Source organism: Micromys minutus, assembly GCF_963924665.1.
Source record: "Micromys minutus genome assembly, chromosome: 1".
Taxonomy (NCBI): domain Eukaryota; kingdom Metazoa; phylum Chordata; class Mammalia; order Rodentia; family Muridae; genus Micromys; species Micromys minutus.
Genome location: NC_137969.1, coordinates 246,244,265 through 246,257,849, shown reverse-complemented (window position 1 = coordinate 246,257,849; position 13,585 = coordinate 246,244,265). Strand labels below are relative to the sequence as shown.

General features: G+C 38.9%; 1 protein-coding gene across 2 annotated transcripts in view; it reads right to left on the bottom strand.

Moving 5' to 3' along the window:
• The window catches only part of PPP4R4 (protein phosphatase 4 regulatory subunit 4), a gene marked incomplete at both ends in the record, with an annotated part of 94,851 nt that overhangs the window by 16,055 nt on the left and 65,211 nt on the right, over positions 1–13,585 (bottom strand). For both annotated transcript variants that reach the window (XM_080913294.1, XM_080913295.1), the window contains 8 exons: positions 11–116; positions 2,903–3,085; positions 4,400–4,483; positions 5,163–5,240; positions 8,364–8,483; positions 8,805–8,974; positions 10,032–10,154; positions 11,448–11,569. In XM_080913294.1, coding sequence (XP_080769420.1) covers positions 11–116; positions 2,903–3,085; positions 4,400–4,483; positions 5,163–5,240; positions 8,364–8,483; positions 8,805–8,974; positions 10,032–10,154; positions 11,448–11,569 — 986 coding nt within the window. The remainder of the gene's footprint in view (positions 1–10; positions 117–2,902; positions 3,086–4,399; positions 4,484–5,162; positions 5,241–8,363; positions 8,484–8,804; positions 8,975–10,031; positions 10,155–11,447; positions 11,570–13,585) is intronic.

The window sequence follows — 13,585 nt, the reverse complement described above, 5'->3', positions numbered from 1 at the left end:
TATTGCTTACGTTCAATTAATTTTTGAATGACTTCATGCCTCTGCTCTTGTTTACGATTATATCGTAGAAAAATGCATAGAGTTCGTGCAGCTGCTCTTTGGACAGGTAAGACATTCTTAAAGAAATAAAACAAAAAGGACAATCACTACCCTAAGATGTTTTCAACAATTACTCCCCACCAAACCAAAATCAAGCTATTGCTAAATGAGAAGTGTTCGCTATCTTTCAAACCCTGAGCTCACACCCTTCAGGAAGGATCTCTATTACTTAATGATAACATCACTTAGGTACAAAGATGACCTATGACAAGCTAATTCAGTTTCTTAGTCACATCCAAATGACTCATGTTTGGCATCATTTCCCTGCCACCTCATCTTAAGTGACATGTACTGCAGCCACTCATCCTTTCAGCTGGCAGAATATTAGTGATTTCTACACATTTGACAAACATTTTGAGGAACACACCACATGTCAGTTACATGTGAAAGTAACTGACATGTTAAGTAACTACAGTTAAATGGAAATTTAGAGATCCATGTTCATGCTCTACTGAAGAATTTAGGGACTGGTATCTAGGGCTAGAGACTAAATGTCTAAAGCTCAGGACAGTGTTCTTCACTGAGGGATCTCCATTTCTTATGCCTATGCAAAGCTGTAACAGTTGTCAGTGTGGAGGCAGGCAAAGGCTCAGAACTCTACACAATGGTGGTAATATTAGAGAGTGCCATCAGGCAGAGCCAAAGGACCCCAGCCAATGTCCCAAACCTTCTCTCCTGCAGATTCCCATCATACCACTGTACAGAACTTTAATTCTAAAGGAATTCAACCAGTTACCTATACTGGAAATTGGAGAGGAAGTCTTAATACTGTAAAAGAAAGCCCTTTAAAACAGGCATACACTGCCCATTGTGATGCATGTTCACATCCTGCCTTACTTCTCAATATTACAATTCTCCATTCACCTAAAGCCCAGACTACTACAGTGGGAATCTGAATGACTGTGTGGTACCAAGACAATGGTGCTGGCTGTGGCCTCTTCCCTACTGGGTACCATGCTATATAATATTGTTAACTGGTGGATACAAAAGAAAGGTGTTTTTTAGGGTTTATAACTAAAAATTTAACACATGGACATAAGCATAAATTTAAATAGAGCTTAAATAAATTTCAGGTAATGAACTAAGTAAAAGTCTGCTCCTCTCTTCTTCAATTTGGTATAGTATGACAGAATTTCAAATGTATATATACAAGATGCATGAAAATATACTTTGTTTGTACCTTATATAATATCTCTTATAATGCAAGACAAATATTAATTTTGGGCAAAAAACAATAAAAAGGGCCTCTGAACCGCATCCATGAGTTATGCTCTGACAACTACATATGTGTCATGGTTCCTGTGTGCCCTCACACATACATATATACTAGATAGATAGATAGATAGATAGATAGGTAGGTAGGTAGGTAGGTAGGTAGGTAGGTAGGTAGATAGATAGATAGATAGATAGATAGATAGATAGATAGATAGATAGATAGGTGGGTAGATAGATAGATAGATGATAGATAGACAGACAGACAGATAGAAAGAACAATCACAAAAGTAACAAGGAGTTATTATTGTCAAGTCACATTTTAAGATTATTATACTTAGAGCATAACCTTTGATTTCATAACCTCAGATTTCCATTGCTATATGTGATGAGCTTGTTGAGTGGTAGGTAATACTGTGTTCTTCCTAATTTTTTTAAGCTGAAAAGAATACCATTAATATTTTTCTACTTTCTAAATCTTTGACGCCAACACTTATTTTGAATGAAGGGATCCTTATTTCCCTTTTATGAAAGTGAAGATTGTAACATAGAAACATGGTTTGTTTATCCTGCTACAGGAGATGGACGGCCTACGACCTTATGCACGTTCTTCAAGGACCTTATCGCTAAGCTGCATACCCACTAGCTGCAGCTTTAAAAAAAATTAAAAACTTTAAGTAGGATGCCGTCATGAATGTACAGTGAGCTGTAGGCTAAACAGACAGGTGTATTTCTGCAGCTTCTCATGGGTCCTCCACTTCAGAGCCTGAGTGTGGGAATTGAGTATGGCAGTGAGGAAACTGCGAAGTTCATATAAAAGGTGGATAGCTTCTCGAGGTTCCACTTCTCTGTATGGAGAGCAAGTTGTCACTCCTCTCCTTAAACAGAAGACTCTACACCAAGGCTTGTACACGTCCAGTGTGACTGCCCTAAGGTACTATAAAAGTCACAGTACCAGAGTAAGGGGGCTGCAGGTAGCCTTGGGAATAAAGGCCTGGCAGATGTGAGATGCTGACGTGGGGACAGAAGAAGAAACAGAAAAGCAGAAGTTCACTTTGCAGTTGATATTATATCCTGTCAATCTTTCTCTCCAGTGAATTATAACAAGTCTGAAGTAAAGGGCAGAACTGTATCTCAGTAGGTTGAGAACTTGCCTAGCACACACGAAGCCCTGGGTTCAATCCACAGCACCACAGAAATTAAGCATGGTGCCATACACCTATAATCTCAGCATTAGAGAGACAGAGGCAGGAGAATCAGAAGCTCAATGTCATCTTCAGCTATGTGGTAATCTGAGGGCCGACTGGGCTATCCACACACTGCTTCTAAAAACAACACAAAAGTCAGAGGTGAGTCACCACAATCCTCTGGCAGTGGACAAAGAATATTTGTATTTCTGTCCACAGCGCTCTACAGCTAAATGGTGGAAGACCAAAGGGCAAATCAGAGGAGCAGAGACTTGGCTCTCCTTCCCGGAAAAGCTACCCTTCCAAGATAATAGGAACTGATTTTCTTGTATCTTGAAAAAGTAAATAATTTGGTAATGATAAAATCCCCAATTTCAAAACAATCAGAAGAATTCGGGGCTCACATTTGTCATCATGATGGTGAACATTCTTTGTAGGAAACGGTAATAAATCTGGTCGCTCGATATGATATGAGGCAGACAGGTGTACTTCTGCAGCAGCTTCTCATGGGTCCTCCACTTCAGAGAGGCTGCAGCCCGCTGCTCAGCAGCTGTGAGTGCTGGAATCAAGTCTGGCAGTGAGGAAAACTGCAAAGAAACCCAAGGGAAGAGCAGACGGTGACTAAGTTCCATCAACTGTGGCCTGTAAGCACACACCAGGGAAGGACTGTAGAGTTTAGATGGCATCTCAGCTGTCACTGGGTGGTAGTTATCAAGCAGAATCAAACATTCTTTTAAAATGCTAGAGTAAAATTTATGGCACCAGAAAATGAAATCTCTAGAGCCTGGACCTTTTATTCTTCCTGACCGGTTGGTTATCAGGTTGGTTACCAAGGCAACTATTCTAACTAGCCCCAAATTTCTTAACATTTCACTCTAGCCGAGCTTGACCTTCAGAATTCTTACCCATTGTCCTATTTGTTATGCTTATAGTAATTATTAATACTGAAAATATGAATTCAAATTTCAAAGACATTAGTAAGAATCGTGGTAGCTGGCATGTCTGTGCAGTAACTGCAGAGGCCAGCTTATGCTGGTAGCCTTCACAGGCTATGCAGCAGGTGCTACTTTATTTTCCTGTTTGTATGTTTAGTGTACAAACAGTAAGTTCAATGCTTAGAAACGCTGTGTCCGAAAAGGGTCTTCCTTTAGAGCTTTTCAAATGACCTACACCAGGCTGCTGCTGCCTATACAGTAGCCGCACAGGAAACAGCCAAGGAGAGAACTTGGAAGTTCTGCCTGTGTCACTCACTGTCTGGGAAATGCAGGTGCATTGGTACCTGACTGTTGGGCCTCCAAACTCCTTAATAACACTACAGTAATTGAGAGCTTAAGATCTTTTCAATCAGCTGTCAGTATCTCCTGGTATTCCTGCCAAATATGACTCAGAGCTGGGATGCAACCCTTCCTTTTCATAGTGTAACTCACTCATGAAAACTTGTGTGTGTGTATGTATGTATGTATACACACATTATGTACATATAGATGTACATAATGTATGATGTATGTTTAATTGTATGCATATGTGTGGAGATGGAGGGTGCACTTGAGTTCAGTGTCAAAGGAAGCCATAAGAGGCATTAGATTCCTCTGGAGACAGGTTACTGGTGATTGTGCACTGTGTAAGAAGGGTGCTGGGATGGAACCCAGGTCCTTCCTCATAAGGAAGCAGAGCTCTCAGCTGCTAAGCCATCTCTCTAGACCCCTCGTAAATTTTAGAGCTGGCTGGAGATGTGCTGGCTGCATCCCTGCATCCTCACAAATGCACAGAGGGTTGGACACTGACCAGCACAAAGGCAAGAACTATTTTAATGTTTTTCATACATTCTTCTGCTATCTCCTCATAACCACCATGCAGAATAAGATGACAAACCTCCGGCTTTCCTGAAAGATGGGATTTACCTTATTTTCTTGAACACTGTTTTCTCCACCAGTAGACATAAGTTCCAAGATTTCTGGGAGGTGATTTATAAGAGCATCTAGTACCTTTTAAAGAGATATTGTGTTTATAATGGTTATTATCTATCTTCTAAATTAGTTAACACCACAAACCAATTTATACATTAAAAAAGTATTATTGAGCAAACAGCATTTTGGGTGTTCCTATTACTTTTTCTTTTTTTAGAAAAAAAAAATCAGTGCAGCTTCTACTCATCTAAATTGGTGAAAGCTAACAGAAAGCTAACATACTCAAACCTGCCTTCCAGCTGTGGGAAGGAGTATACATCCAGTGACATAGCTGAACCTCTCAGGCTAAGAGTCACTCTAGTGAATGGAAGGTGCCAAATATAGTATCATATGGAAGAATTTCAAAATCTTCACAAGTCTATGCGCAAGGCAAAATATACTCTTAAAATTATGCTGGGCAAAAATCTAAAATGCTATGCAATTATAGTGTGAATAAAACCTATAATAGAAAATGGCAACCTGACTGGAAAACCAAAAATGTAACAAAATACCAACAGTGATTTAATTGAAGCTTCTCTTTTGTCTACTTGTTGGCACTTCTGGTTTTCCTTAAAAAAACAATACACACTTTAATTTTAAAACCAAATGTACTGAAAGACCTAATTTCTAAGATCTTCCCATGGTACAGTGACACAGGTACTAATATAATTTGGCTTAACAAAAAAGAAGTAAATGCCAGAATGGAAACTTATATTACCTCCAGTGACTCATCTTGTAACAATGTTATCAGTTCTTTGTGTATTAAATGTACTCCAGAATTCAGAAGTTTAGATACCTAAAACACAACAATAAAATCTCTCAGATTTGAGACTATATAATACTAGAATACATATTTTAACTACTTTCTTATTAAATACTTCTAAAATAGAAATAAGTAACAATATAACTATAAAATTAATTTCTAGTAAATTTAGCTGTATAGATACGTTTTCTCCCATGCTGGCGTGTGTGGGCACAGGGAGAGACTATAAAAGAGGGGAGGGCACGTACAATGGATGGGGTCCCAGAGCTAGGACTTCTATATCAGCTCGGAACAGCCCCCACACACCCCTCACTCACAAGTTAAAGTCTCAGAGCTATCAAAGGGACCTTAAAGAATAGCTAGGCAAGGCATACAGGCTTTCCCTTCCACTCTAGCTTCTGAAAGCCCTAGTGACACTGTGTGTAGTAACTCCCAACAAGGCAAGATGGTTTTCCTCATTGCCCTCAGAGCCCGTCCTCAGTCTGAGAGGGACTGACATCAATGACTTTTTGTATGGTTCCTCTAACCAAACTCAGAACCCACAAAGATGAGTTCACCAGTTTGTATTTTGTCTTTTAACGGGTGAGAAAGGAAGATATAACATACTCGGCTTGAGTCAAGCTTTGTTTACAGGGGTTAGGTAGATAGATGCCTGAATAAAGTATTTTGAAATTTTTCACTTTGGGTTGTTTCAAGTTGTTAGAAATATTTTCAAAGTGACATTTTCTGAGAAATCAGAATAGAGTTACAATATAGTAATTATCAAATCTAGTATCAACACTAGATTAGAAAGCTTGTAAGCACAGTGGTGAGTTTTCATTATTTAAAGGGCAAAATAAGCCCTGTTTGGGGACCTGAACGTTACACTTAACCTACACACATTAGGTATGACTGTGAGAACATGAAGACTAGGTATCCATAAAATACATAAAACATCTCCACAGTGACTCCTATTACAGGAATACTGATGTGCATGCACACCTGTGTGTGTGTGGGGGGGGGGATGCGTGTGTTTTCGTGCACACACTGTTTTGTCTTCTACAAAGTGAATCTAAAATCAAAGGCTAAACAAAGGAGATAAGAGACACTAACATTTGTATAGACCCCACTCTTGGGCAATTTTCTCTGAAGAGTGCATGTTGATTAACCTAAATTAACAAATACCCTGCAGGGTCCAATAGGAAGTCTCTTTCTCCTCCAAAAGTAAGCTTTCGTGGGTCAGTCTACAGAGGTGATACAACTGTGTAATACTGGGACTGCTTTAAATAACTGTGTCATTTAGGTGGAATATTTCCTATCCATGATAGTGTGAATATCTATTTCATCAATGTCAGAACGTTTGATTTTTAAATTTTTTCATTGGTATGTATGCATGTCTGCATGTATTTGGGCATGTGCACGTGGGCACATGAAGTTGATGTTGGGTGTCCTTCTTGATTATTTCCCACTTTATATATCAAATGTCTCTCACTTAAACCGAGGGCCATTTAGCTAGCTAGCTTGCTCCAAAGATGCCCTATCTCTACCTCCTGAGGGCATGGATTATAGGCAGGCTGCCATGCCCACCAAGATTTGCACGTGATCTAAACTCTAAAATCCTCATACTTCAGCAGGCACTTTACCCTGAGTCATCTCTCTAGCCCTAGAAAGGTGATGATTTAAAGAAGTGAGGAATATGACTCAATATCCCAAAGCATCTTAAATAATATTTCAACAATGTTATTAATACCCTGCACTTTCTCAGCTAATCTTGATATGGAATAAGGTGCAAGAGAGATGATAAACTATTCCTATTGACAATAAGAATTTACTATGGAATTTATAAGGAAAAATATTTTATCATATCAATTATAAAGAGGCTGTCATGTGACTACTTTGAATGGACAGTTATAGCTTATACATTGTGATGGTTAATACTGATTGTCAGTGTGAGAGGATCTAGACTAATTTAGCAGACAAACTTCAGTATACATCTGTGAGGGAATTTCTAGATTGGATTAACTGAGGTGGAAAGGCCTACCCTGTCTTAGCTTCCGTTGTCTACTTCCTCAGCTGAGAGTCCCCATGCAAGAGGAAGCCCAGCTAAGGAACTGCCTAGATCAGACAGGTCTGTAGCTAGGTCTGTGGAGCCCTGTCTTGATTGATAACTGACACAGAAGGGCCCAGCTCACTATGGGCAGCACCACTGCTAGGCAGGTGGGCCTGAACTGAGTAAGACAGATAGCTGAGAGAGCCACAGAGCAAGCATGTAAAGCAGCATTCCTCCATACTCTCTGCTTCAAGCACCTATCTGAGTCCTGCCCTAACTTCCCTTAATATGGGCTATGATCTGGAAGTGTAAGCCTTATTAAACCGGGCTCTCCCACAAGATGCTTTGGGTCATGGTGTGCATTAGAGCAACAGAACAGCAGACAGGAACACACTCTGACTGTGGGTAGCACTGTCCCACGGTCTGGGGAATGGACTAAATAAACAGAGAGGCTGACGGCAGCACTGCTCTCTGCTCCTGCCACCAGGTCTTCTCCACCATGATGGACTGAGCCGCAAACTGAGCTAACATGAAACCTTTTGTCACGTACTAACTTACTTTTGTCATGTGCTTGGCAACTGTTACACACATGTGTTTTTGCTGTTTTTCTTAAAAACAGGTCCCCAATTTCAACTTCAAAGATAAAAAGTTAATTATGTTCACCATAAATGTTGGGTTTTTTACATAATTTATAGAAAGCGTACAGCTGAAGCTAAAAGCTATGCTCCTAAAATTTCACTTGCAGTAAAAGCAGTAAGTGTAAATAATTGTTACTCAATTTTCCACTTACCCTAAAACTACTTCAACATAGAGGCAAAGTATAAATATAACAAACCATTTTAAATTATAACTATTATAATGTCTGGCTTAAAGTAAATATTTAAATATGCTGAAAGTAGGTTAATGAGTAAATGAATATAATGTATTTATGTAAATGGATTTTGTAAACATACTAAAAAGAGAACTATGGGAATTCAAAAATAAGACTTAAAACTACAACATGAAAGAAATATGAGGTCTCTATCTTATAACAAGTCTGCAAACACAGTACAGAGAATATTAAAACAGTATCTAAAAAACACAGAGAAAATCAACATGTGCACCATGGAATTCATTCTTGGACTTACTTCATAAAAGCAAATAGCAATAGTGTATCTGACTGGTACTTCAGGGTCATGACAAAGGCAGAAGAATGTAGAATAGAGTTCCATGTGGAAGTTTTTAGGATCAACAAAAACAATCATGGCCTAGTGGAGGTGGAAGGAGATGAATGGGAAGGAGAGAAAAACATGCATCAATACCTGATATAATCATCCTGCTAACATGGAAATCACATCCTATTAAGCATATTTAATAAAATATTGTTCACAAAACCCAAATGGATAAATGTAACTCTAATTAATATACAAAGAGAAACATAAATTGCATCAACACTTGCTTAGTACCACTATAAGTTAGATACAGTGCTAAACACAAGCACAGAAATGTCGATATTTTAGCGGACTCTGCCCATGTGTTTTAGTGCCATAATCAAACTGAGCAGTAAGCAGGAGCAAGTATTCTGTTACCGGGAAGTTGTAGGCACAGTTCTTTCGCACTGAAGTATATCTCTTCTCCTGCTCTATGACTTGGGATGGAATCTGGTTTTCATTATGGCCATTTTCTTGTTGCAAACCCAGTGTACAAAGTTTCTTATAAAATTCCAAAAATCTCAAGTGCTGATCTGGAGTGAAAATTCCTAAAACAAATGTAAAACCTGAGTCCAGCATCTCAATTGCAAACCAAATCATTTTTAAAGAAACACAGAGTACGGTAAAAATGTCCAGAACAATATATTAAAGGAAAATGACTACAGATGGTTGGTTCACAGTTACAGCAACGAGCAAACAAATTCTCTGAGGAAAGCTAGCAGGTCATATATTTTCACTGTGGGCTTACTTTAATAATTCATATAAACATTGTTTGAAGGGAAATAAAGAAAGAGTTGATCTGGGGGGACAGGGGAGAGGAGGAGAAAGGTCTGGGTGGGATGGAGGAAGAAGAAACTGTGGTTGGGATGTAATATATGAGAGAAAAATAAATGTTAAAAAATAAATAATAAATTTTTAATTTAAAAAATACAAACTATAGAAAACAGGAATTATATCTCCATTATTTCTGCAGCTGGTGGAAATATACCACTGAGTATTTATGGTATATGTTTTAAAGTCTTTTCAGGAAAAAAAAAATGCACATGTATCTACAGAGAAGGAGCTAAAGAACCTAGCCTGGAAGATGGCAAAGCAATCAGAAATACAATTCATCAACAGAATAGTTCCACACGCATCAACTCTCTCAGATCCAGGGGCTTAGCGGACACTGTAAAACATTCTTCAATTACCAGATGTCTGCAATCTACACGAAGTATATTAGTGCTAGGTAAGAGCTTAATTCCTACATCATCACAAACAACATGACTCCAGAGTGCTGATCTACATTCTAAGCTGAACTATGAAATGCTATTATCATTTGAAAAACGATTTTTAAAGTCATTCTCACTGCACACGAAGAGCTAAGACCCTGAACTTCTATTAGCACGCTGTATCTTAAATATACAAATTGCCCAGAAATTCTGTAGGCTGCATTTACTGATTTTTCAAATAAGGTGCCATCCATAAAAACATCATCTTTAAATGTGCTCTAAATTAAGTCTCCAAGTTCTAAGTTCTCCCAAGGCTGCGCACTTGAGAGCAGGTGCTACCCAGGAAGAGCTGAAGGACAGGACGGGGCCAGAGGGGAACGGCCATGTAACCCACCGTAGAGTCCGTGGCAAAGCTTTCCTAGATGAAACGACAAGGAAACCAGAATCGATTCGTCTGCTTTGAAAGACTTTTCACAGAATGATTTCACTAAGGGAAGTATAGTTTGACTTCTGTCATCTGGGAAACAAAACAAAACGATATAGAATTTAGAGACAGCTGTTGACCTAACTGGGTGGAAACTAAGACACGTGCATGCTCCCAAGGAAAACGTCAGAAACACCCAACAGCGGTGACAGAGAAACTGGAAATGGTGGGTGGGATCACCAGAGGCTGTGGGTTTGGGCCTGTCCAGGAGCCACATGGGCATGATCATAGGTCACCACAATTAAACAGTTAGATGAATAGGGGCTTGAGTCTGAATAACCAGCAGAGTTCTAATATTTTCAATTTAAGTAGTTAGAGAGCATGCCCAGGAAACTTGTGGCTCTCTCCTGCATTCCTCCCATGATACATGGTAACTTTATTTTATTTTTATCAAAGTCAACTTGAAATCTAACCTGTCTACTTAATTTTACTGTTGTTACCTCTTAGATGATCTTCAAAGGTTGGCCAATTCTTTAAGTATATGTATCTACTGAGACCAGATACTTTAGATATGATAGCAATACTTAAGTCTCACTTCCAGATACTGGTGAAAACTCCCACAGTTGCTTAAGTCAGCAGACATGCATCAGTCCGGAGAGGTGAAAGGTCATATCAGAGACATGTGCCATGCTTTTATGACTGCTGTTACCATCACCATTCATGGCCTTGTCGCCAGGAGTTATTGAAGGAAATCCATACAATAGTTTTTGACTAACAGAGCAGGCATTATATGAAGTGGAGAAACCTCACTATATGAAGAATGAAATGCTCTTAGAACTTGAGGCACAATCCAGCAAAGAAATCTGTGGTTTATCATATTACCTCAATGACCACTCTGAAATATTTATATAGAATTATCATCTATACCGCAATAATCTTTCAGAGGCCCTACTTCAGATCAAATGTTGGTAGTCCCAGTGAGCCCAACCCTACAATTACACAGTTGACTTTCACACCTCAGACTTCTGGCATTAAAATATTATCAAGAAAGAACTCTCTTAGACATGTTATAACCATGCCCTAGTCATTTAGACATGGTGTAGTCAGGACTTAACATCAGTTAGCTGAGGAAATTAAGTTACGGGCTATGTCCCAAGCCAACTTCTTCAGCATTTACATGAGTCAGTTTTGTTCTGAAGCGGGAACTGACAAGTAGGAAGCTCACGGCAGCACTAGACTCCAGCACTAGGCGCAGAAGCACACAAAGCATTAAAGAGGAACACCTATAGCACTCCACACCTCACGCAGCCTTTGCCCCCTCCTAGTAATGGAAGACATGGACAAACTGCCTTTCAGAAATAAAGATGCTTGCGCACACAGATTTACCTGTATCAAACATGTCAAGCATGTTAACCAAGGTTTCAAAAGCAGCAAGCCGCACACTGCCACTCTCATCCCTAGAGAGCTCTATTAATTCAGGAAGCACCACGTTCTTTGTCAGTTCTGTCCTGCACAATAAGCAGTAGAAGAGAGTAGGTCAGAGCTGCAAACCGACAGCCAGAGTCTGATAACAACAACTGAGCAGCCGCTGGTGCCAGTGCCCTCTGGGAGGGAGGCAGCCCTGAGTATAAAAAACACAGGGTGGATATGGGAGGAGTTACAGGGGGTTAGGAGGGGATATAACTAAAACACACTATATGGAATTCTCAAAGACTTAAATACATTTAAGAAATACTACTAATATTTTTATAATGATTAAATGAGTTCTAATTTCTCCTGAGAACTAATGCTAACTATAGAAATTTTAATAATTAGGGTGTTATGTTACACTTTATAAATTATATAATTTTCCATTTTAAATAAACTTCAGGAGTTGATCCAGTTAGTTATAAAAATTATTATCAGTATTTGAAGAAATTCAAGCAAAATCATTTGATCTAGATTTTGAGGTACATTATTTTTCTAATTATCTAAAGTGCATAGGCCATTTCTAAAATAATTAGTTTCTACACCAAAAAATAAAATGGTAGACTACACTGAATATTCAATCTAAAAGAATAAGGGATGATAAATGCTTTTATACATAGACAATGTTTAGAATGTAATCATAAGCAGGTCTTAGTCAGCTTTCCATCTCTGCTGAAGTCAAGGACCAAGACTGACGGAAGGGAGCCTGCAGATAGAGCCTTTGCTCCATACAACACAGAAGACAGCATATATTATACCCCACATAGATCAGCAGACTTTAAAACAAAACAGTAAAGCAACTCAATAGCAGAGGCAGACAGAACTCTTGAGTTCAAGGCCAATCCACTCTATAAAGCAAATCCCATGCCAGCCAGGGCTGCACAGAGACGCTGTCTCAATAAAACAAAATACATAAAAAACAAATAAATTTTTGTCAAAAAAATTAAAAGCTGGGTGAATCTCAGAGTTTGAGCCTGATCTATACAGTCAATTCCAGGGCAGCAAAGACTATATAATGAGGTCCTGTATGAGAGAGAGAGAGAGAGAGAGAGAGAGAGAGAGAGAGAGAGAGAGAGAGAGAGGGAGGGAGGGAGGGAGGGAGGGAGGGAGGGAGGGAGGGAGGGAGGGAGGGAGGGAGGGAGAGAGAGACAGACAGACAGACAGGGAGGGAGGGAGGGAGGGAGGAGAAGAGGGAGAGGGAGGGAGAAGGAGAAAGAGAGAATATTAAAAAATAAAAGCAAACAAGAAGAGTTCAACAGACAATTGTTTCTTCCATTTCCTTACTTGATTAAGATTTTTCTATAATTACTGCATTTGTTGTATGATCACCAAACCTCAGCAGGACATGCACAAGACAGTTCTTCCCCATCAGATCCAACAGCATACCTCTAAGCCATTCATACTTCTATCTTTCTCTTCTGAACTCAGAGAGCAATTTGTACAACTATTGGCTATTCATTGGAATGTTTCTCTTCTATTTTAATTTTTAGAATAGTTCTTTATTTAAACTTTATTTGAACTTTTATTCTCACTGGGTTTTTGTTTGTCTCAAGAATGTCTCCTCATTAAATCTTCAACCATACTATACTAGTGAGAAGTTAAATAATTTTAAATGTTAAGTAGATAATTAATTTACTCTTTTCATTAGAGCTCAAAACTGTTTTTAATTGATTATTATAATGAAGCAATGGGAAGTTTAAGACCTGTGTCATGCTAGGAGATTTCCAGACATGGGAGTCATGCTCCGGAAGCAGGTAGCACCCTTTTCCTCATTATTTTCTCTCTTGGTCAAGAAGCGATGGCTTTGTTCCTCCCACTGTCAGCCTCATGTGCTGTCCCCACAGAGGCCCAAAAGTAAGAGATCATCAGCCTTAAAGTCCTACCATTATATTTGGAATAGGACAAAAGACCTCAACACTAAATAAATGTGCATATATGATCAGGCAAATTGGTTTAAATGTATTCTAACATACTGAAGCTGAGTATATTCTCTGTAATTTTATTTTCATAAATTAATCCTTAAAAACCAGTCCTGAATTAATTAGGGAAGACTAATG